General features: G+C 40.0%; 1 protein-coding gene and 1 long non-coding RNA gene across 4 annotated transcripts; one reads left to right on the plus strand and one right to left on the minus strand.

The window, feature by feature from the left end:
• Positions 1-4,367: 4,367 nt before the first annotated feature.
• On the minus strand, positions 4,368-9,767 carry LOC143102140 (uncharacterized). The gene is made up of 3 exons (XR_012982553.1): positions 9,685-9,767; positions 5,089-5,341; positions 4,368-4,831 (listed from the first exon to the last, which is right to left on the minus strand). It is a non-coding gene; the product is annotated as an uncharacterized LOC143102140 (long non-coding RNA).
• Positions 5,609-18,535, plus strand: hsd3b7 (hydroxy-delta-5-steroid dehydrogenase, 3 beta- and steroid delta-isomerase). 3 transcript variants are annotated; one of them, XM_076265548.1, is made up of 9 exons: positions 5,609-5,760; positions 5,899-5,965; positions 6,077-6,251; positions 8,217-8,499; positions 11,224-11,379; positions 13,948-14,056; positions 15,780-15,879; positions 16,313-16,475; positions 16,984-18,535. In XM_076265548.1, exons 4-9 carry the CDS (start codon positions 8,340-8,342, stop codon positions 17,400-17,402), a joined length of 1,107 nt encoding a protein of 368 aa, XP_076121663.1. In that variant the 5' UTR covers positions 5,609-5,760; positions 5,899-5,965; positions 6,077-6,251; positions 8,217-8,339; the 3' UTR covers positions 17,403-18,535. The 3 variants fall into 3 exon arrangements, with proteins under 3 accessions (XP_076121663.1, XP_076121665.1, XP_076121664.1); XM_076265550.1 differs by lacking the exon at positions 6,077-6,251; XM_076265549.1 differs by lacking the exons at positions 5,609-5,760; positions 5,899-5,965 and having other exon boundaries at positions 5,997-6,251.
• Positions 18,536-21,923: the final 3,388 nt, after the last annotated feature.

Raw genomic sequence — 21,923 nt, forward strand, 5'->3', positions numbered from 1 at the left:
CGTAGGGAAGGTGTCTGGCTTCTGTCCTCCTGACAAATTCAAGCCGCAGCCCACAGGTCGCCTTGATACGTTAGGAAACAATGCGCTTGCGCCAACTTGACTAAAAAGTTCAGTGAACTTTGGGAAACTTCTCTCTTATAGATACTTAATTATACAAGTTGAGTCAACTCAGTTTCTTAAGTTTGTTAGGTGAAATTCCCAAATTAGTTGTGAAAACTTGTTATAATGAGTTTCACTACACTATTTGATTATTTGAGTTCTGTTTAGTCAGAAAAGTTATTTGGCAGTACTAAAGGCAAGTTGTATTTTTTACAGTGTAGAAATATTGTTTAATTTTGCGATTGAGATATCCATGCACTGGCGCCCCCCCTGCGACGTGTTCGCCCCCCGGTTTTAGAGCTATTCTAAATGCAAAAATGCATAGAGGGAGTTATGACAAAACCGTGACTGTTAACAAACTATAAGCTATATAAGGTAGGCCCTATGCTAGGCCTATTACACAACACAAATTGTCACTAGGCTGGCGACCCAAATAAAATCTCCGTTGGAACCAATGGCTTACACCTTACAGTATCAAGCTGCCACCTCTTGGCGAAAAGTTAATAGTTTTGCATATCAGTAGTAATACATTTCACGTAGCTGTGAATCACGGGAAGGGCGAATGAAGTGGACACTTCTAAATGGAACCCAACCCACTGTACAGTAGCTCAAGGTCTGTGGCTAAAGCAGCCATAATGAAAGCGTTATCATTGTTTGGATACTTCACACACACGTGTTTTTTAATCGCATAGACTACAACTACCAAGCTGGAATCAAAGCACATCGACTCCCCTCACCCTAAACACGCACTTCGAACAAACAAAAAGCGCCTCAGTCTCACGGAATAGCCATAGGCAAAACTGTATCTGACCGGTGTAACGTTGGTACTAAATCATCCATCGCAAAGAATGATTTTTGTAGCACGTGCAACAAATATGTGTAGGTACAGCCCTGCCCTGAATACATCTCAACGTGCGCTCTAAAACATCTGGTTTAAATGGAGATGTAGATCATCACGGGTGCGTTAATAAATCTACATTGCGGCGAGTTGACACAAATTATTCACTTTGACGAATTTATGTAGTTTCAGTTACTTTACTTTGAGCCATGCTCCTCCTTACTTGAATCACCTTTGAAAATAGAGGATTGAAGTAGCCTATATGGGCGTTTGGGAATGAACGTTGACTCAGATGCTTTTTGAGACCTTGAGCAGAAATGTCCCAGCCCGGTGTTTAGGGTGCATCATAGACAGGTTATCCATCACTCAACCATGCTAACGGTAACATTATTTTACCTACATTCTGCTATTGATAGGATTAACGTAGCCTACCTGCAGTAAAAAACAAGCATGTCCGATAAACATTCTCAGATTTATTTCGGCTTCAAGAGGAAATGGGAATTACATGTCATGCAGAAATCATCCTACCCTTAGACGTTCTCTGCGGTAAACTACTGTAGCCTACAGTCTTGTAGTCCTTGTAGGAAGCATAGTGTCTTTCCAACCCACTTTAGATTAACTTCCAACAAAATTACGTCTCACTGCAACGATGCGCCATCTAGTGGACAAACGACTACTTATCGCCAATACTGGAAATGCAGCCATGATGACGATGATGAATATTTATTTTGGCTTTCTTTTAATCCTACTGAATTTGTAATTATGTATCGGCCGTTGTAATACTGATAGTATGTGTGTGCCTGTGTGTGTGTGCATGTGTATATGTGTGCACCACCATCTACAGGCCAATGAGTGTACAGTCACTAAATGTACACATAACGAAACTTGGCATACCCCCAGAGAATGTCAGGTTAATCATACACATAAAATTTGGTGCAGTTCTGAACGTCTTTACTGAAGAGAGGGGCGATTAAAGCAGAATGATATTGCATTTTCATTTTTTACCGGGGGGGTGCAAATCACAAATGAGTGATTATGGGCTAGGTTGATGTGGGCCCTTGAGACCAACATACCATAAAAATGTCTTCATCCTCGGTGCCACGGTTCAGGTAGTTATTTAGGAAAAACCGCATTTTTTGGGTTTCGGGGGGCCCAGCGCGGAGGGGGAGTGGCCCCCGGGGACCAAACAAAATTTTTCCGTAAAAGTCTAGTGGGGCTACATACCCACCAAATTTCATGTGCCCCGGTGTTTCGGTGCCCCGGGTATCGTTGACATAAATTTCAGGAAGTAGATGACGAAAAAAAAAAAAAAAAACTTTGACAATCCCTATATGACCGCTTCGCTAGCTTCGCTAGCGGCGGTCATAATAAGATAATGTTGCTGTTGGCGAACAGTGTGACACGAGTTAAGCTTTTATTAAGTTGGCAAAAGTTTGAACTAGCCAACTAGCTCCGCTGGTGGGAAACGCATGGGACTCATAGCGCTGTCCTATTGCGTGCAGAGGGAATTTGAAAGACAACCGATTATCCTGCCCCTCGGACTGAGCACTGCGAACGGTGAGTGCCCAGACCCTACATTTTAATGTGGGTCTGGCTCGTCAGGCTACTTTAGAGTCTCATTCAGCCATGGAGCTGGTCTCGCTTTTACAATACACTTTCTCATAGGGGCGCCTATCAACAATCTTCATGAAGCTTTCCATAAAGATATTTAAGGAGGCCTCAGGCTCTTCAGCAGCATACACATCAGTCCAGTCAATATCATCAACATCTGCCAAAAAACTTTCCGGAATGAATTTCTTGAACATCCTTTTATGTACTATATTGACCTTACATTTAGGAATTTTAGTTTTCCTAGTAATTGCGATAATATTATGGTCACTAAAACCCACTGATCGAGAAACAGGTTCAGTGCAGCATTCAGGAATATTTGTGTAAATATGATCTGTGCATGTGGCAGAAATATGGCCAGCACTGTTAGTAAAGAATCTGGTTGGTTGAGAGATCATCTGAGACAGATTGCAAGCATGAATTAATGAAGCTATCTTTTGTTTCATTGGACATTGATTTGCAAACCAGTCTATATTCATATCCCTAAGTAAAAAAATATCACCATTCACATCTGTAACTCTGTCAATTAACATACATAAATCATTTAGATATTGCACATCAGTCCTGGGAGGTCTATAGCAGCAGCCGATCAGCACCGGCTTAAGGTGAGGAAGATGCATTTTGACCTATAGTGATTCTAAACTATCTGAGATAAACTCATAGTGTTGCCGGAAAGTTTTTTCTGATATATAATGTTATGCCACCCCCATGTTTATTCCTGTCCCTCGTTTCCTATTCCTGTTTATATCTGTTGAATTGTGCTATCCTTATTTCATGTAAAGATCATATGGATTTATTTCAGAAGGGACTGACTGCCTGAGAATATTGTAAAGAATTTGCGGATGGCTCTGGGTGGTCGCTGGCCTTTGTCAAACAATCCCTTTTGTGGGCTTCATCAGAGCCATATATATATATATATATATATATATATATATATGTATACCTTTATATGGCTCTGGGCTTCATGCCTTCAGACTTCTAGATTCTAGGATTCTAGATTCTAGGACTAAAAGCAGTGTTTAAAGGTAAAGATCTGTACACGTTAAGGGGAATTTGTGACTGGATTACGTAAGGCAATTACATTCTTTCACCCCTTCCATAAATCTAATAGGCTTGACAACTGGACTTTCCTTGTCTATCTGTGTAATACTGATTAACTGCATCTCTGACACTTTTTTTATACATGCAAATACATTAAGTTTAGTTTGTGTGTACACTTTTCCCTAATATTTGGCAAAGAGCTATTTGTGTTTATTTGAGAGAGAAGACCTGCCTAATAAAATTCAACATGAAATCCTGCCTATAATGAAATCCAACAAAAAATCCACCAAGAAAGGCCGCACCCTGATTTCTGCGGAAATACCGCACAAATTATCTGTGAAATAAACATTTAGCATATTTTCTGGTTTATGCCTATATTTGGTGTTTCAGAAATGATGTTTGACACAAACATAGCAAGTAATTGTGGGCGTCGTCTTGTTCTGAGATGGAACCTCTCAACATGCCATTGTGCCAGAGCAGAGGCAGGCTTCCTGGGCGTCTGCTTTCTGTGAGTGACATAGGTCACACTTGTATGGAGACTTTGGATAAGCAGATGTATAGCATGGCCTTCAGGCAGTGGCAAAGTAATGGCCATTTCCTTCCTTGGTTATGTGCCAGATGGGAGGACAACCAAGGTTACGCTAATGGGGGGGCTGTTTGTAGCTGGAAAAAAGTCAGTCAGCCTGAGATGATTCCGGCAGATTTGACTTTTTTCCTCTGTTTTTTATGCTGTTCCAATGAAAACAAAAGAAGCTATCTGTAATTGCATCAGTTGCAGAAATGGTTTATTATCTTAAAGAAGTGCAAGGGTGCTAATATGTTTGGCCCTGGCTGTACACGCTTTGCTTTAATCTTGATTTACAAGGTTTTTATGTTGGCATAGTGAAGTAATCACAAACTTTTTTTTAATCAAATTCAAAACATTTTAAAGCTATGCAACAACACCAGCATTTTGATGATTATGTGTACCAGACAGAAAACAGCTAAATGTCAAAGATGCTTTGAATTCTAATAAGGGTCCATTTAGACGAAAGTACTTTAGTGGCATTTTGTCATTGGTGGTTTGCAGTGTCTTTCTGAAGGACACACTTGTGCACATTAGGTGGAATCCAATTTTGGACATCTGAGACTAGATTTCACCACCTTGTCATCATCAGATCTACCGGCCGCAAACATTAATAGCCTGGTATGGCCAAATATTTGTCATAATTCAATCAATATCAATGGGGCCACCCACGCCACACTCTAATGAAAAACACAGAAAATAATTATTCATATGTTAGTCAAACATGTATTTTTGTCACTTAATAGCATTGCCCAATCCTTCAGAGCCATCTCCACATGGCATAAGCATTCCAATACAATAATACAACTGGTCAATTATTGAACAGGTGAAAAAATATCTTTATCTTCAACACCGAACTCAACACAGAACTTAACATGGCAACTTAACATGAAGAGTTCAGATGCAAAATTTCTATGTGTAGAGAGCATTCACTCACCATCGTTACCTAATTTTTGACAGAGGCGGAGTTTAGAGGCTTTTGCCTCTGAACTCTTCATTTGTCTCCAGAAGGGAACATCTGGCTCCTCTTGGAAATTACTTGGAAAAACATCAGTGTGGACTGCTCTGTGTCCCAAATGCCTGCCAGAAATGGTGATGAATGGGCGTGGCATAAACAACTCAACTGGATGATGGATCCAGATGGATGAGTTGGCTCATGCTGGCAGTGAGGGCATTCCAGAGATCAGCACCTGTGGATCCATAGATTTGTGCCATTGTATTTTTCAGTGCTGCAGAAAGGTTGTGCAGTGCAATGAAATAAGGTGATATAAGGTGCCACTGGCATGACCAAAATGGTTGGCATATAGGGAAATTGTCTACCAAACTTGAGAAGAGTCCAGAGATATGTGCAACGTGCAGTATATTCATTATGACCTACATTTTGTCTGTCTATGCATCTGTTTAGGGCTGTCACCTGACTTCCTGTAAAATGAGGAAATGTGTGTGGGCTGAGAGATAAAAATACAATGAATTCAAATTAAGATTCCGTCTCAAAAAAATCACCAGCAACACAGCAAGGAGACCTGAAACTGATACTTGAATAATTGAAAGAATGAAAGAAAACAACACAGAGAAATGCCTGCACAGGAGGGAAGCATTGTTTATCACGGTAAATTTGACACTGTTTTATGAAACAGACTGTAAGTGTGTGCCAACACTTCAGTCTATGGTTTCCTGTCAGGCAAAGAGTTCTGAAATTGCATTTGTAGAGAAACAGTTTAACTGTCTCTGACATGTGTCCTTACAGGGGATGTGGGTATGCAACAGCAGACAGGAATTACAGACAAGAAGAGACTGAAGAGCATGGCAAACAGGTTAAGAGAAGAATCCTCTCATATTACATGTATGCTGTCTGATATGGATTTGTTTGCATAAAGATATTTTAAATACTGTAGATAATTCATGATGGTGTCTTTCGATTCCAGTGACTGTTGAAGGGTACAATTTAATCAAAGCCTGGTCTAATCTTAATCAAGCTTTTTAAAGTCATCTCATCCAACAATCAGTAAAGGCAGCAAGACTCCATTTCCAGCTGTTTAAAAAACCCCAGGCTACCAGAGATTCTGTGTGTTGCACTGGGGGATGTTGTTGGGAAATCAGGTGAGGGCATTCAAAATTTTCAATTTGTTTTGGGGTAATATGAGAGCATCATTGTATTGTACAATTCCTCAGTTACACAGCAGAAATAAACCTCTCATGACAAAATGTAAACACTGCATGACAGCATGCCAGCTAAATGAATAATTAAGTTTAGGAATGGGTTACACAGAGACTCATGGGAGAAATGTTCCGCCACTTTGTTTAAACTTTTTGTTTTTTACAGTAAACCAGTCTTAGGTCACATTTATGAAATGAGAGACACTTAGACATAACCTTCTGACAAACACTGTGACAGAATATGCTAAAAATTCCAAATATGATTCAAATGCGATTCAAATAATCAGATTAGATCAGTCAGAGACAGGTTCACAAAAAGCAACAGCCCTACAGGCCTGTTTTAATTGTATCACAATGAAGTGAGAAGATAATTGAATGATTTGAAAGACTGAATAAATATTGCCCTCTGTCACTTTGTCCTTATCCTGTATTACCCTCTTGCTTATCTCTAATACTTGGTCCTTGAATGTGATTCCAGGTACAAAGTCATCTAACAAAACTAGAACAAGAACTTGACTTTGACCTAGAGATTGAACACTCTGTTTGCTGTCCTTTCTACAGTTCAGAACAACTACAGATGCCTTTGCTGTTGCATTAACAATTCTAATTCTGTAATTCAAGGAGTAGGCCTAGCCCATAGTTGTTACATGACCTCACATTGCATGCATGAGTATGTAGGCATCAAGAGATTTTTATACAAATTCCCCAATATCAATACAAGGATGTTTTCATGTTGAACCTGTGCATGTAGTGGGTGGTAAATATTAATATTCAGGGGCAAATTCTTCCATGTGCGTAAGGGTGCGTAAGTAAACAAAAAACGTGCAACCAAGCGTTTTTCAGCCTGTGCCACTGACATTCAGCCTGTGCCACTGACACATTGACATTTATAACAGAGTTAACAGAGTTGAGTTTGAGACAATTTTTTTTTTTTTTTTTTAAATCTTGCATAATACATTAAATAGACATTGTATGTAACTGATGTTAAGCTATAACAGGCTAAATTAAGACTAGACTAGAGTTATAGACTAGACTAGAGTTATGTTTAGTCAAGTTGAATGCATGAATCTGATGTCAGAGACAGTCAATAGTATGGGGTTTAGAAGTCATTTAGTTAATATTTTGTGGATAAATTGGGTCTAAAATAGCTAAATATAAAGCATTGTTTTTGGTGAAAGGTTGTGTTTATTATAATTGTTCAAAATTGATTCCATAAAGATTAATTTTTTGATAATAGCCTAACTAAAGCTTTATCATGGAGACGCGAAATGTAACCCGAATTAGAGAATGACCCTGCTGTTTCACAAAGAGGCAAGAAACAAGAGGCAACATTTGTCATGACCGGACATAGGCCTACAATTCTGGTTGCCAGGTAGGCTATCGTAGGAGGCAACTGCATCAGCAACCAGGCAAAAGGCCTACATCGATTATTTTTGTAACCTAGGTTCCGTGACACCAGTAGGAAGAACTTTTGATTGATTGTTGTAGCCTAGTGTTTTTGTCTGTTTGTTTGTTTGTTTGCTTTTAACTCCTATGAAGAAAGCCTTTCGCACTGGAGTTTGTAGGCCTATGGCAATAGCCTATTATATTTTGGACACTGCAGGTTATTATTCGATTCTTATATTCGATGAACGAACACAGCGAGCTGCTAGGCTAGGCTACTGTTGGGAAACTTTAACAATTTCTAAGCAAACATTAGGTCGCGAAAACTAGCCTACCCAAGAATATCCAGCCTGTTCTGCCTAAACGCACGATGAAACATGATAGACGAACGTGTGTGTGCGTGCGCGTGCTCCTGTGCTGTCAAATTCATCTAGCTTAGGCTACGCCCCTCCCCCCCAGTTTCACCTCCCTACATAGACGCTGCAGCGTATCCAACTGTACCAAATGCCGTCTTTCTCCTTACAGGTGAAGTTTGACTGGATAACGAAGATATAGCCTACACGGACTGCTGCTAGTGTTAAAGGAGATAGATTCGAGAGTAGACTACGGCTACCGAGTTCGAAACAGCAAATCCAACAACTGACGACAATGTCCAGCGAAAGCACGGGTCTCGTCTATTTGATCACCGGGGGATGTGGTTTCCTTGGACAGCACCTGTTACAAGTTATTCTTGAGAAGGAGAACCACATATCAGAGATTCGTCTATTTGATAAACACATTGACGCTAGTCTACAGGATCAAAGCACAGGTGAGATATCCATAGCTCTCAAAAATGTGTAGGCTACATAACCATGGGAACAAGTTGTGTATTTCTTTTAGCCTACTGAATCTTTGATCAAATAACAAAACAAATACTAGGCCTATGAGCAAAATGTGCTATTTATACAAGGTTCCCACTCTAGGCTAAGTCAAATGACTTTCCCTGACAAAAAAACCTGAATACAATATGCCGACCAATGATTTTAGTCAACAATCTATCACTTCTTTAGAGCGGAAGATGAATAGGCCTAAATGTGAATTGAATAAACAAATTCGGGCTACTCAAGCAAGTAGTAAAGCTAATAACCAGATATACTCCAATTCTCTGTGGAAAAAATGGTATTGTATTAAGTAAATTTAAACTGCTACAACAAAAATCCCTGATATTTCATGACTTTGCTCCAAAAATGATCAAATTCCCTGACTTTTCATGTCTGGAATAGGCTAGACTTTCCAAAATTCCATGATATTCTAGAAATTCCATGACTCGTGGGAACCCTGAAAGTAGCTTAGGCTAATAAAGAGGAAGATATCAGCCTGTAATGTAGCCAGATTGTTAGTTTGTGTTGTTATAGCCTAGGCAGTTGGACAAAAAAAGGAAAGCCCTATATTCTGGTCCAGTGGGAGTATCCTACACTAGCCTACATTCTTGGACTTCAGCAGAATAATTGACTGAAGTCGATATATGGAACTTTAAAGGAGAATTCCGGTGTGATTTTGACCTAAAGTGTTTTGAAACATGATACCGAGTGTGAACGTATGTCTCATAGCCCATCTCGGCTTGTCCCCTGCACACCAACAAGGCGGTCAATGGTGGTGCCTCGGCATCGGCATAGCCATGCAAATAAATCACTGTTTTACACCATTTACGAGGCTCAATGTATCTCCACACTTAATTGGTTGACTTCTGAGGACCCTGACATTTAAAAAGAGACATTGAGAACTTTGAAAAAGCACTGGTAGTTTACTTACAAGACGATTTGGGGAGAGGTTTTCGATTGGTCTTAGGATGATGTAATAAAACAAAAAAACGTCTGACTTTTCAGTCAGTCAACAGGATTCATATAGATATACCGAGATACCGAGAAATATATATTCACACAGTAGGTTATCAGAACAGGATGGTAACACGTCATTTAACATTTAAGAAGAAAAATCATAGGAAACCACACACCTTGGTGACGAGCATCCTTGTGAATGACTGCCATGGGTGTATGGTCAGTGCCAGGATCATTTCCCAATCCTCTCCAACATTTCCTGCCCTGTTGACCTGGTGCCTCCGGATCTTATGGGCTGCATGGAGGCGAAGTCACCAGTGTTTTCAGTTTCATGAGTCAGGAAGCATTTTATATAGTCAGTATGGTCACAGCATTTTTAAAGGGTATTTTTTTCCATATAATTTTATGTGCAGAAAAAAGATCTTTTGAGGCTGTTCACCATGTTAGGACTATGACCTGATATCAGCTTCATGCGGCCAATGCCACAGCAGTTCATGCCCCAAGATTTACCACAGACAGTCTCTTTATTATGAGCCTGTTTGCCTATAATGAATGACTGATTCAGCCGTAAGGGCCTTGCTGCATCCACTTGTTTAGCGCAACAGTTCAACACAGTTCATACAGTCCAACAGTGCCTTCCAGACAAAAAGTCTGCATTGGAGGCCCCGTCTTAGATAAGATTATGTAGAAGAATGGCTGATAATCGTATCTCTCAGAGTGTAGGAAAACATTTTTGATCTGAATGTATTTAGAGCAACCCCAAACAAAAAAGGAAATCCAACCCTCATCTGGGGAATATCCCCACAATTTGGGGTCCACTTTGAACTGTGTCAGAGAACACCTCCGCGTAGAGACATCAAAGCACAGTGACTTGAAACTGCCTTTGTATAGTTCAGTGAACTTTATAATAGGCTGTGGGCTTTAGATGTAATTGCAAACTGTGTGGTGAGGAGTGGTGTGGTGGTCTTGTCACCCAATACTTTGCTGCTCCATTTCAGCACAAACATTGCAGTGTGATGATAGGTTGTGTGGAGGTGTAATGTGTATTTTTGGAGCATTCTAGGCAAATGGCCAGAGCTGCCTGGAAGTTTGTGCTCTTCGGTTGTTTATGGGGTGGAAGTAGTACACAACAGTGACAGGAGCTGTTTGTCATTTAAGAAGACAATGCGGATGCAGTGGGGTAGAGGAAGTAAACATCAGGAGAAATGTTGAGGCTCTTGCCAGCACGCTATTTCAGGCTGACACACTTCCACGGTCACGTAGAAGTTTAGGTCAGGCGGAAGTTTGTGGGTGCGTAACAGTCTGCAATTTCTGTTCCTTTTAAAGAAAGCGGTAAATAATATAGTTTACATGAAGCAAACAAAGACATAATGGTTTTCAAGACTTCCACATTTCTCTATAGATTTCCAGTCAGTATAGCTGAAATTATGGTAAAGAGCACATGTAAACACTTGAGTATAAGTCTCTGGTGATTGTTTTTAAACTACTAAAACACGTCTTTAACAACAATCAACCATTTCAGTTCATTAAAAAGGCCACTCACAACTATATACTTGAAATTGCTTCAATGAGTGCTGCTATACTGGCTTTATTGAGTTCTAAATGTTGCTTTGGGATAGTAACTTGCTGGCTTCATCCCTTCACAGTCTCAATCTGTTACTCCCCCCCCCCCCCCCCCTCCCCCTTCTCTCTCTATCTTGGCCTCTTTTGCTTAGATCGGGTAAAAGTGACTGTGATCCAGGGAGATATCACTGATTACCCCAGTGTGGTGGATGTCTCTAGGGGAGCCGACCTGGTCATTCACACAGCCAGCCTGGTGGACGTTTGGAACAGAGTCCCTGAGAGACTCATACAGGCTGTCAATGTGCAAGGTGAGTTACAAAGAAAACAGTTGGAGAGGTTGAAAGAGGGGACAACAAAGTGGAAGGGTGAAGCAGACTGGCAGAATTGTGTGGAGAGGGGTGGTGGTGGTGGGAGGGGGGCCGGAGGGGATTAGAATGGGGAGTGGAATAATTGCAAGGAAAGGGGGAAGAAAGCAACTATTAACAATGTAGAAAAAGAAGAAAGAACAGGATATGGTGAACACAGGAGGGAGGAAGAGAGGGAAAGAGAAGCAGACTTTTGGAATTTGCATTTAGGGGAAAAAAACCCTCCTTAACCTCAAGCCAGTTTCCACAGTAATTGTCACTCAGTTCCCAAAAGTCGCGCTCTACTTTCCGTGTGTGTTTGCATCTGAGTCATCTCTGCCTCTGGCTCCTGCCAATAACTGCAGTGTCGCTTAAAGGTGAAACAGAGATACATGTGCATTGGTGGGAATGCTTTCTGGAGGGTGTTCACCTGTCAGACTGTTTTGACTGGTAATATTTTATGCATTTTACAAATTCAGTGGATAATATTCTTTGGTTCCTTCCATGTTCAGAGCCCCAACAGACTTATTTTAGAATACTCTTACGAGGTCACTTAACTTAGATGTTAATGCAGCACTTTTTAACATTATGCTATCTTAGTTACTCAGCTCCTCTTCATAATAAGATAGAATTAAGTGTGAAACATTACTCAAAATGCTGATCAGGTCTATGAAATGTAAACTGTAGTGAAACAGATGGCTAGGTTGAATGTAGATTTTGGCTTGTTTTTATTTTCTATTTTTATGAGGGACAGCTATTCCTGAACATACTGTCAAGATGATGTCATAAAGTGCATTGGTGAAGTGACAGTCCTTTCCTGTTTTTCTAGACAAGGCACTGTATTATATATCTCATGACTGAGTTAGTATCCGGGCATCACGTGTATAACAGGGATTAGGTTATTTAGCTGGCATGACTCACTGAGGTGCACTCCATTCGTGGCCTACACAGAAAGCCATGGAGACCTGCTGCATATATAAACACACATGTTGCATACTTTAAGGCATATACACTGAACTAAATGGAGACAAACAAAGCAATAATCAGACGGCGCATTTTCCCTAGTTGAGCTCTGCCAACCTACCAGTCCCACCTCAGTTTTCACTGGGAGTATGGTCTGGAAACTGCTGAGTATAGCAATCCTATACCAATCAGTAGCGATTGGTTTAAGGCTAATTCAATTGTTTCAAAATTAACCTAAGGCCTGTGCCAGGGATGCAGTGACCAGACACAATCCCCAATAGAGACCCTATTCACACAGTGAGCTGGGGACTGGTTCCACTTGGCTACATTTACCCAGATGAATAGAGGTTTATTGTGTTTTGTCAGAAATGTGTTTGCCATCTGTTGAGACTTTTTAGTGAGCCAGAACACAAAAGGCTTTTCAGCACACCAAGACAAAGACTCATGATTGGTTTAGACACTCTGTATTAAGTTATGTATTGAGTCTTTCTATGGGTTTTATTATTGAAATATAGGCAGTGCACAATGTACAGACAATGTAAATATTTACACAATATACAATACAGTATAAACAATATAGACAATGCACATTATTTCAACAATTTATATTTACGTATTTACATATTTACAGACAGGCCATTTTAGATTTTATAGACATTTTTTGTACACTACTGTTTTCCAGCTTGTGTTGTGTCCAGCTTTCCAGCTCTGAGGTCAGAAGTTCCATGTGGAGCTCAAATTACTCTATTCATGCCAACATCTGAGTCAGTCATTACCTCTTCACCTTGGAGCTTCAGTACCTCTTTTCACCTTGGAGCTTCCCATTTCCAACAGAAATTACAATTTAATGCATTGGGGATCACTTTGGGAATATTCACAGTTTTGTGTATCATTAAGTTGATTTGGAATGATAGGTGTATATGTAGTTTTTTTTTGTTGCTAAAGTCAAGAGAACTTTATTTGTCTTAACTTCATTTGTAGTTAGGCACAATCATACATACACTGCAAAAAATTAATTCTAACCAAGTGTTATTGATCTTATATTAAGATTAAAAAATCTATTTGGTATTGTTTTTAGTATGAAAAGACTTACCTAGCGCCCTCTCAAAAGATCATTTTCACTTAATTTAAGAAGACTTTAACTTATTTTAAGGATTCTTATCACGACAAATTTGCTCAACGCACTGGCAGACAAATTTGCTTGTTTTTAGGACAAATTTGCTTAACGCACTGGCAGACAAATTTGCTTGTTTTCAAGATGAAATGTCTTCAAATAAATCAAATTTTTTTTTTATTAAGTCAAATGATTTCACAAGAAAGCGCTAGGTAAGTCTCTTTATACTGAAAACAATACCAACTAGTTTTTTTATCTTGATATAAGATTAATAACACTTGGTTAGATTTTGTTAGATAAGCAGTTTTTGCAGTGTACACACATGAATTCCACACTTTAAGAGCACTCTATCATCCGTTTGAAGCTTTAACAAAACAAACATTCATCCACATTTCCATATCCTCATCTAAATGAGTGAACACATATTTGACATTTCTGTCTCTCTCTCTCTCCAGGCACGGAGAACATGATCAATGCCTGTGTGGAAAACGGGATTCAGTATTTAGTGTACACCAGCAGTATGGAGGTGGTGGGGCCCAACGTGAAAGGAGATCCTTTCATTAGGTGAGTTTCTTTTGTATGTACAGTATACTGTTCTGCTGTGCTATTTGTGCCATTTGAGCTGCATCTGTCGCCAATTTCCTGTCATATATGCCTGTGAGGGTGTTGCGCGTGGGTCTTGTTGTCTGTTTACACATTGCTTCATAGGCGCGCGTGCCGTCTGGCGTCATTCATGACCAGAGACTTCTAACTTATCCACCCTGCCTCTTTGGTTTCAAACCATGTGGGTAGAAAATGGACGTGGGGTATTGGATTGTCTGTCTTATTTGGGGTTGGGGAGGTCTTGGAAGGAAGGGTTTGCTCAGTAAATATGTTATTGTGTTTTCAGTTTTAAACAAAGTCCCACCTCCTGTTGCTCCACATTGAGGGCCCATGGGGATGGCAGCCCGCAGAACAGGCCACATTTTCCACATAGTTGAGAAGCCTGCCATTATTTAATGTAGAACATTCAGCCTCAGGACATTCCAGAATAGACAGGCCAAAGTACAGCGAGGCCCAGAGACGTGCAACACTAACCAGATGCCCAGGACATCTCACTCCGTATGGCATAGTGGCAGTATCATTCGCTTTTTCTGCCTCGGACTCTGCGTTCAGAAACGTAAATACTCGCCACTTAATGTCATCTCTGCCTCTGCATATTTCTTTGTATATGGAATTTAAATTATGTCACACAAGACGCCAGATCCTTTACAAGTTGCTTGATACAAGGTTGCAGTCACAGGAGAACAACGTTTCAGTGTTTGTGCAGTACATCTGATGAGCTAAATTGTTGACATTAGAGTGACTCGATGTTAGGGCTTGTAAGGGAGACGTCTAAGCCTGCCTATTCATGGGTTTCATCTGGTCCCTTTCCACAGGTGTATTAATCAAGCACCATGCAGCCTGCATTCATAATCATGGTGCTTAATTTTATACACCTGTGGTAAGGGACCTGGTGAAACCCATGAATAATAAAAGCCGTGCCATAATAATGTTACACAAGCTCACATTTAACACATTAGTGATAAGCAACATAAGAAGCATACTTTTATTCAGTTAAGTATATAAGTCAATTTCAGTTGAAGTCAGAGATTACAGTTACAAACAGTTCATATCTTCCTGCAGATGTTCAAACATCACCCTGTTTTGTGGGACCTGCCCTGAATCAGTTGATATCTGTGCATGTACAGGCCTGAATGTCCTGAATAGCATAGTTGTGGCTACATTTTTTCAATGGCATTGTGGTGTATGTCATCATAAATGGTGGTTTTGTGTGTGTGTGTGTGTGTGTGTGAGAGAGAGAGAGATATCAAATGTATGCCCTCTGTGGAGACATAAGCACACATGCTAAACCACCCATTCTAGCTGTGTTTTTTAATTGACATGAAAGATTTTTCAGTCTAGTAAAACACTCACAGAGGTTATCAACATCAACACTACAGGATACAGACTACAGGATATTAATTCCCGGGCACTGTCCAGCTGGTCGCTTTCATTTCCCACATCTGGTCTTTTAGAAGTAGTTCCATGCATTCTTCAATTGCATCTGGTGTCCACTAAAAGACTTGGCTCCCAATTGTTTAAACACTTATCCTTATCTGTCATCTTTTCTCCTTCCCTCCCCCACACACATCACCATCTTCTCTTTACTACACTTTATCGCTACAGTACACACCCTGTATGCATGCCCTTCCATACCGTGTCCATCCGTCAAGTGGGCTTAATCCTCCATCTCTCCTTTCAACAGGGGTGACGAAGATACAAAGTATAATATTTTCCATGACATGCCCTATCCCAGGAGCAAGGCGGCCGCAGAGAAACTGGTGCTGGAGGCCAATGGAACAAAGGTACCAACCCATTTGAGGGCCTTTCAGGCTTCACACTGTATGTTGTATGTTTGGTGGACATCTTGCAATGTAAAGTGACAATTTGACTTGAGGAGGAGTACAAAATGGCTAGCCATGTTACTGCTAATGCAATACAATACAATACAACTACACTAATATCACAGGTGTTTATCACAGAGTTCCAGATTTGCAGGATTATGAAGGAAAGGAAGGGAGGACAGCAAAGGGGTGTGCCATTTAAGAGTCGTTATATAACTGCATTCTAAAAAACATACTATAACAGTAGGCACCACTCCACCCAGCTGGTAACATTTTGGCTGCTTCCCTCAGGAAACTGTACCCTTTAAACCAACTTTTAATTCCTATAAAAAATGACATTATATGACATTTTTTTCTATCTGTTTCTCTTCCTCTCACTCTCTCTTTGCTGCAGGTTAAGGGTGGAGGCCCTCTGTACACATGCTCCCTCAGGCCTACTGGTATCTATGGTGAACAGCATCAGCTCATGAAGGAGTTTTACCAGAATGGGGTGCGAACTGGAGGTTGGCTGATTATGGGTGTCCCCCGTGAAACAGAACATGGGCGGGTATATGTCGGTGAGTCCCATAAATCTGTCATAAATCAGTCAAGGTTGTACTGTATGTGTCCAGAGTGTGTGCATGTGAAGGTGGGTCCTTTCCTTTCCGTCCTGCTGGGAGAGGTGACCTCTGAATGTTCGTCTGGGAATGATGTTCAGTTTGTTGTGTGGCAGAATGGTGCAGTGATAATGTCTACATAATTTACCCTCTGAATGGCCAATGTCAATACCATCCAGACTGTCATAATGTCTGGCCATGCTAGGAATGTCAGGAACCCTGCAGCAGAAAGTTAGGCACACCCAGCACAGTTGTTTTCCTTTTCAGTTTTGTGCTTGAGTTGTTTTTTATAACAGAAAGAGAACAGAACTTTGTGCAAACTTTCAGTGAGCTAAAACATACAAGAAAATGGGCCGATACAAAAGGAATAAAGGAGAATTCAAGGAATATGTTGAGCCAAGTAAGAGTACAGTCTCTCGTTTGGCTGAAGCAACCTTATCATAACTTCATTTTTAAATCTGCTTTTCAGGCAATGTGGCCTGGATGCATTTGCTGGCAGCCCGTTCGCTTCGTGAGCACCCTGAGAGGTTGGGAGGGGAAGTGTATTTCTGCTACGATGACTCCCCCTACAAGAGCTACGAGGAGTTCAACATGCAGTTCTTGTCAGCCTTCAACTTCCGGCAGCTTCGTGTGCCAGTGTGGCTCCTGTGGTTCATTGCCTGCTTCAATGATCTCCTGCACTGGCTGCTCAAGCCAGTGCACTGCTATGCTCCTCTGCTCAACCGCTACACGCTGGCTGTGGCCTGCACCTCCTTCACCGTGCGCTCCGACAAGGCCCAGCGGCACTTCCAGTACCGCCCGCTCTACGACTGGGAGGAGTGCCAAGCCCGAACGCAGCGTTGGGTAGACACTTTCCCCCTCACCACAGCTGATGCCAAGAATGCCTGATTTATGGCTTGACTCTCTTATAGGCTTCTCTATATTCCTATTTATTTTGTAATTCATACTATATTGTTTATGAGGACACGCTTGTCCTTATTTTAATTAACGGATTACATACTGGAATGAGTGTAAAGGAAAGTAATCAATACCATTTGATTGCAGCAGATCTGCTGCACTGTTTGTTCTGTTGTTATTGCAGAGAGAATAATCAAAGGACGTTTTAATGTCTCCTATCCATTTTTTTCTTCAGAAAAGTCTGAAAGGAACGTTTAAGAAGGAGAAGAAGGTGTCATAACTTATGAGTATTGTATTACTATTCTACTGTATGTGCATTCTGTTCCAGTTCTTCCAGAGTCTCAAGTTGGTAATGTGAAGTGAACTGTTTGTAGCCCTAAGGTTCTCAGGAAAAAGGAAACCATGTGAAAGACAGAGCATGTTGTATGTATGTACATTTTTAATGTGAGAAAAGAAAGTTTGACAGAAAGTGTCTCTTCAGATGTTTTGACTGAAGTGAGATGAATTTGGGTGAACATTGTCTGAAGTATAGTATATGGCATGCCGCTGGTGTGACAATTAAAAGTCTTTGATATTTTAAAACAATATTCCCAGATGCCATTTATATGAAATTGTGGCGAGTTTGGAGATTTAGGCAATACATTGCCATTTGTAGAATATTTGACAATGTTATTCCTTTATGGACATTGCAGTGAAATATTTGGTTAGAGAAGAGGCTTGTGTTTTCATCCATGATGCTTGCATTTCTTTATAATCATCCATTACCTCAGTGTCATTACTTTCATCCATAGCATTATCAGTCGATGTATCATCACTTAGACATAACGATATGTAGAGGAAATTGTTTAAAAATGGGGTTATGGTTATATCTGTCTTACTACAGTATTATTTTACAACCATATTGAAAAGGGAGCTGAACTGTAAGTCTATGACCATTCCAAATGTAGTCATTTTAATTGTAAGGTAAACAACTGCATGTCCTTTGTGTGTTGACAAGGACACAGAAACTCATTCTTGTTATTAAAAGTGTAATTTTGTATTGTGTAATTGAAAAATATATTTATTCTATTATTAACATATATTTATTTTATCTAATTATGAAGACAAATAAATAATTTTATCTTTTCAAAGTTGTGATGCTTTGTGTTACACAATGTTACATTTTATGGTTCGGACAGTATGAACTAATCAACACCAAAATGTTGACTCACCATTTAGAAAACAAAAACAAACAAACAAAACAAAAACAACTGAAAGGAAGATGAAAGGAAGATTTTAGATTCATTCTGGATACAAGACTTTCAAATATTTCAGTGATAGAAATATCTACAAATTTCTTGAATTTCCCCTTGGGATCAATAAAGTATCTATCTATCTATCTATCTATCATCTGAGGGGTATTTCACAAAACCTAGATAAGGGATTAAGCTGGGATTTTTAGGTTATCCTGGGTGAATTTAGCCTTGACTTGGTTTCACAAAAGAGATGGCACATAAGTTACCATGGGGATTTATTCTCTGCACACAGCCAAGCTAAGTTAATTCTAATGGTAATTATGTCGTCTTATTGGTTCTGCAAGCTGTCATTCACATCAGACATCCATGCTAATTTTTAAGGAGCTTTATTCCATTTATAAACTATTTGCTAAATGTATTTGCTCGCAAAACAAAAGAGATTGTCTGCCTACTACCATATGGTTATTATTTTAATTGTGATAGCCTTATAATTATTAACATAGGTTAGGTACTCATTGTTTGCTTATTTTATTGATAGACGTTTGATGAATAGCCTAGGGTCTACTGTAGTTGATTGGGAGTGGAGGGGCAAGTTTTCGAAGGTATTTTCAACTACAATATTAATATTGGTATATCATATGTACATATTTGCAGTGGCAAGCGCTTTCTTATTGACGTTGCGTTCCGAGACAAGGAAGCACTCACACGTGGGTGCATACGTAAATTTGCATTCAGTTGGTCTACCACGCCTACTCCTGCTGTTTTACAGAAATAGCCATGATTCCCCATACCAAAAAGGACAACTTCACTTAATTGTTAGTCTATGTCAAAAGCCGTTGTTCCCTTTGTGTGAATGACGCTATTTTCCGCGTCTTTTTTATTCCAACCGTGGGCACTTTGGAGCAGAAACGAGAACGCGCACACATCCTGAATTACTTACACCTGGCTTGACATAGTCGCTACTCATCCTAGATTGGCATTAGTGAAACGAGTTGAGCTAGGATGACCAGACAACGCTATGTCAAACCTCGCTTTATTACTTATCTTGGATACCAGTTTTGCGAGCAAATACATTTAGCAAATAGTTTATAAATGAAATAAAGCTCCTTAAAATTAGCACGGAGGTCTGATGTGAATGACAGCTAGCTGAACCAATAAGACCACATAATTACCATTAGAATTAACTTAGCTTGGCTGTAGGTGCAGAGAATAAATCCCCATGGTAACTTATGTGCCATCTCTTTTGTGAAACCAAGTCAAGGCTAAATTCATCCAGGATAACCTTAATCCCTTAGGTTTTGTGAAATACCCCTCAGGTTAAAGTGGGCACCTCAGATAAATTAATAAATAAATATATTCTACGTTAAATTAAAGTCTGCCTTTCCTTCAGGATCACGTGTTATATAATATCACCCCCTGGCCCCACCTTTACTAACACCCATTATCCCCCCTGTTGTCCCTTCCCGAAGTTCTCATATCTCCTGTCTGATTTCAGTGCACATGTGTCGGTTCATGCATGCAGATGAAGTTGCTGTGTTTACAGTTGCTGTTCTAGCTAGAGTACATAGATGTTATGTTAATGTCACACAGTCTGTCCACAAAGGAAACCTATAACATGAACAAGCGGAATCTAAGCTTTTAACTGACATTAGCGAAAGTTGCTCTGATAAATGTTTCGCGAGAAAATTAACATTGAACTTGTATGAAATTTAATTTGAATTCTGCACACCCATTACTCCCAATATCTCACAAACTCTTCACTCAACACATGGCAAGCTATATATCACAATAAACAGCAGGCCTTACCGAATATGAAGATGTGAAAAATGCATTTAATAATCCGGTTTTGAAATTGCAACAAATTTCTACATGTTCTCCAACTTTTGGGCCGAAATGTAAACAATTTATGTTAGTAGCCTGCATGTTTGTAAATTGTTTAGCCAAAGTATCCCATCATCATGGTTGCCAGATTACAGACAGTCCCATCTAAACAGATATGAATATATATTTCTACTGGCATGCTTCCTAGTGACATTAATGCAAAAAAATATAAAGGGAAAGATGTGTAGCCCAGAATGAAAAAGGAAGCAATAGCATGTAGCAGATGGCTCTGGCTGAACAACACAGGTGACCACTTCTGCATGACACCCCTGGTACAAATCAATATGGGGACTATTTTGACTGAAAGAGGTGACCAAGAAACTAGCAATTCTTGACCAAAAAACTATTGCTACACCACGATACTCAATATGTTGTCCAACAGTGAGTCATTTTTCTCAGGGTTCCCCCACCTGCCAAATCCCATCACTGAGTATAGCCAGAGAACATTTCAATCTCTTGTGAAAAATAACTGAGACTGAGTTTATCAGGGGGGTATTCCAAGTACCACTTACTCTGAGTTAACTTACCCAGGTTTGTCACTAAACCACATACTTGGAATTTCCGCTAGATCAGCAATTGCAATAACAATGTACAGAAATAGTAACAACCATGTTGTCTAGGTTTTTAATTTCTGTTTTTCTTTCTTTTCCTATACAGAGAAAGGCGTTCCCCCTGGTAGAGCAAGAGGGAAACCCTCAACTATGATACTTCAGAGTAGCCTCCAGATTTTCCACATTTTTTAGGCGGTGCTGAGTACAGGTTGTCATAACAAAACATACACATGTCCAAACCACAAAAACATTTACGATTTCTTTCCCAATACAGAGAAGGGTGTTCCCCCTGGTACACTATGAAGGAAACCCTCAACCATGTGACCACACAATTAAACGGCAATGACAACCATTTTCCGTAGTAATCCTCATAATATTTACGCTGTAAGGGAGCAAGGGAGACAACAGAGAGAGAAAAGCAAACAGAGATACTGAGTCATACATGTGGTCCTCAGCTTGGACAAATTAAGTCTATTTGCTATGGTTATAAGCAGTGGCTATGATATAAGCAGTGTTTAAATTGGCTTTTGTAAGGAGGGGGAGCCCTTATTTACGGTGAATGGTCATCATTCAAAATCACGCCGTAAAATAACAATGTGTTTTTACACCAAATGGGCTCTTTTTCCAGTATTAATGTAAGGTAGGGCTACTATTGTCTCATATGTGGGAGGGGGGGTTTGGGGGTCCTCCCCCAGAAAATGTTTAATTTGTTTGATGTGATTTCCTGTAATCTGGTGCATTTTGGGGATGGCCAATGCTAAATTCAATCAGATTCATAGCTACATCCTGATTTGTTGATATTGAGGCAATGATTCCATGCAAAGGCTTGGGCTTCACGGCCCCCT

Source organism: Alosa pseudoharengus, unplaced genomic scaffold (assembly GCF_046254945.1).
Source record: "Alosa pseudoharengus isolate Yale_2024_CS ecotype anadromous, Long Island Sound unplaced genomic scaffold, YU_APseudo_1.1 YU_APseudo_1.1_scf_4, whole genome shotgun sequence".
Taxonomy (NCBI): domain Eukaryota; kingdom Metazoa; phylum Chordata; class Actinopteri; order Clupeiformes; family Clupeidae; genus Alosa; species Alosa pseudoharengus.

Excerpts from the sequence above, each read along its gene's own strand:
- hsd3b7 (XM_076265548.1), top strand. The coding sequence starts at position 8,340 with ATGTCCAGCGAAAGCACGGGTCTCGTCTATTTGATCACCGGGGGATGT. Across the intron at positions 8,500-11,223 it reads TCTACAGGATCAAAGCACAG|ATCGGGTAAAAGTGACTGTG; the intron begins GTGAGATATCCA and ends TCTTTTGCTTAG. Across the intron at positions 15,880-16,312 it reads TGGAGGCCAATGGAACAAAG|GTTAAGGGTGGAGGCCCTCT; the intron begins GTACCAACCCAT and ends TCTTTGCTGCAG.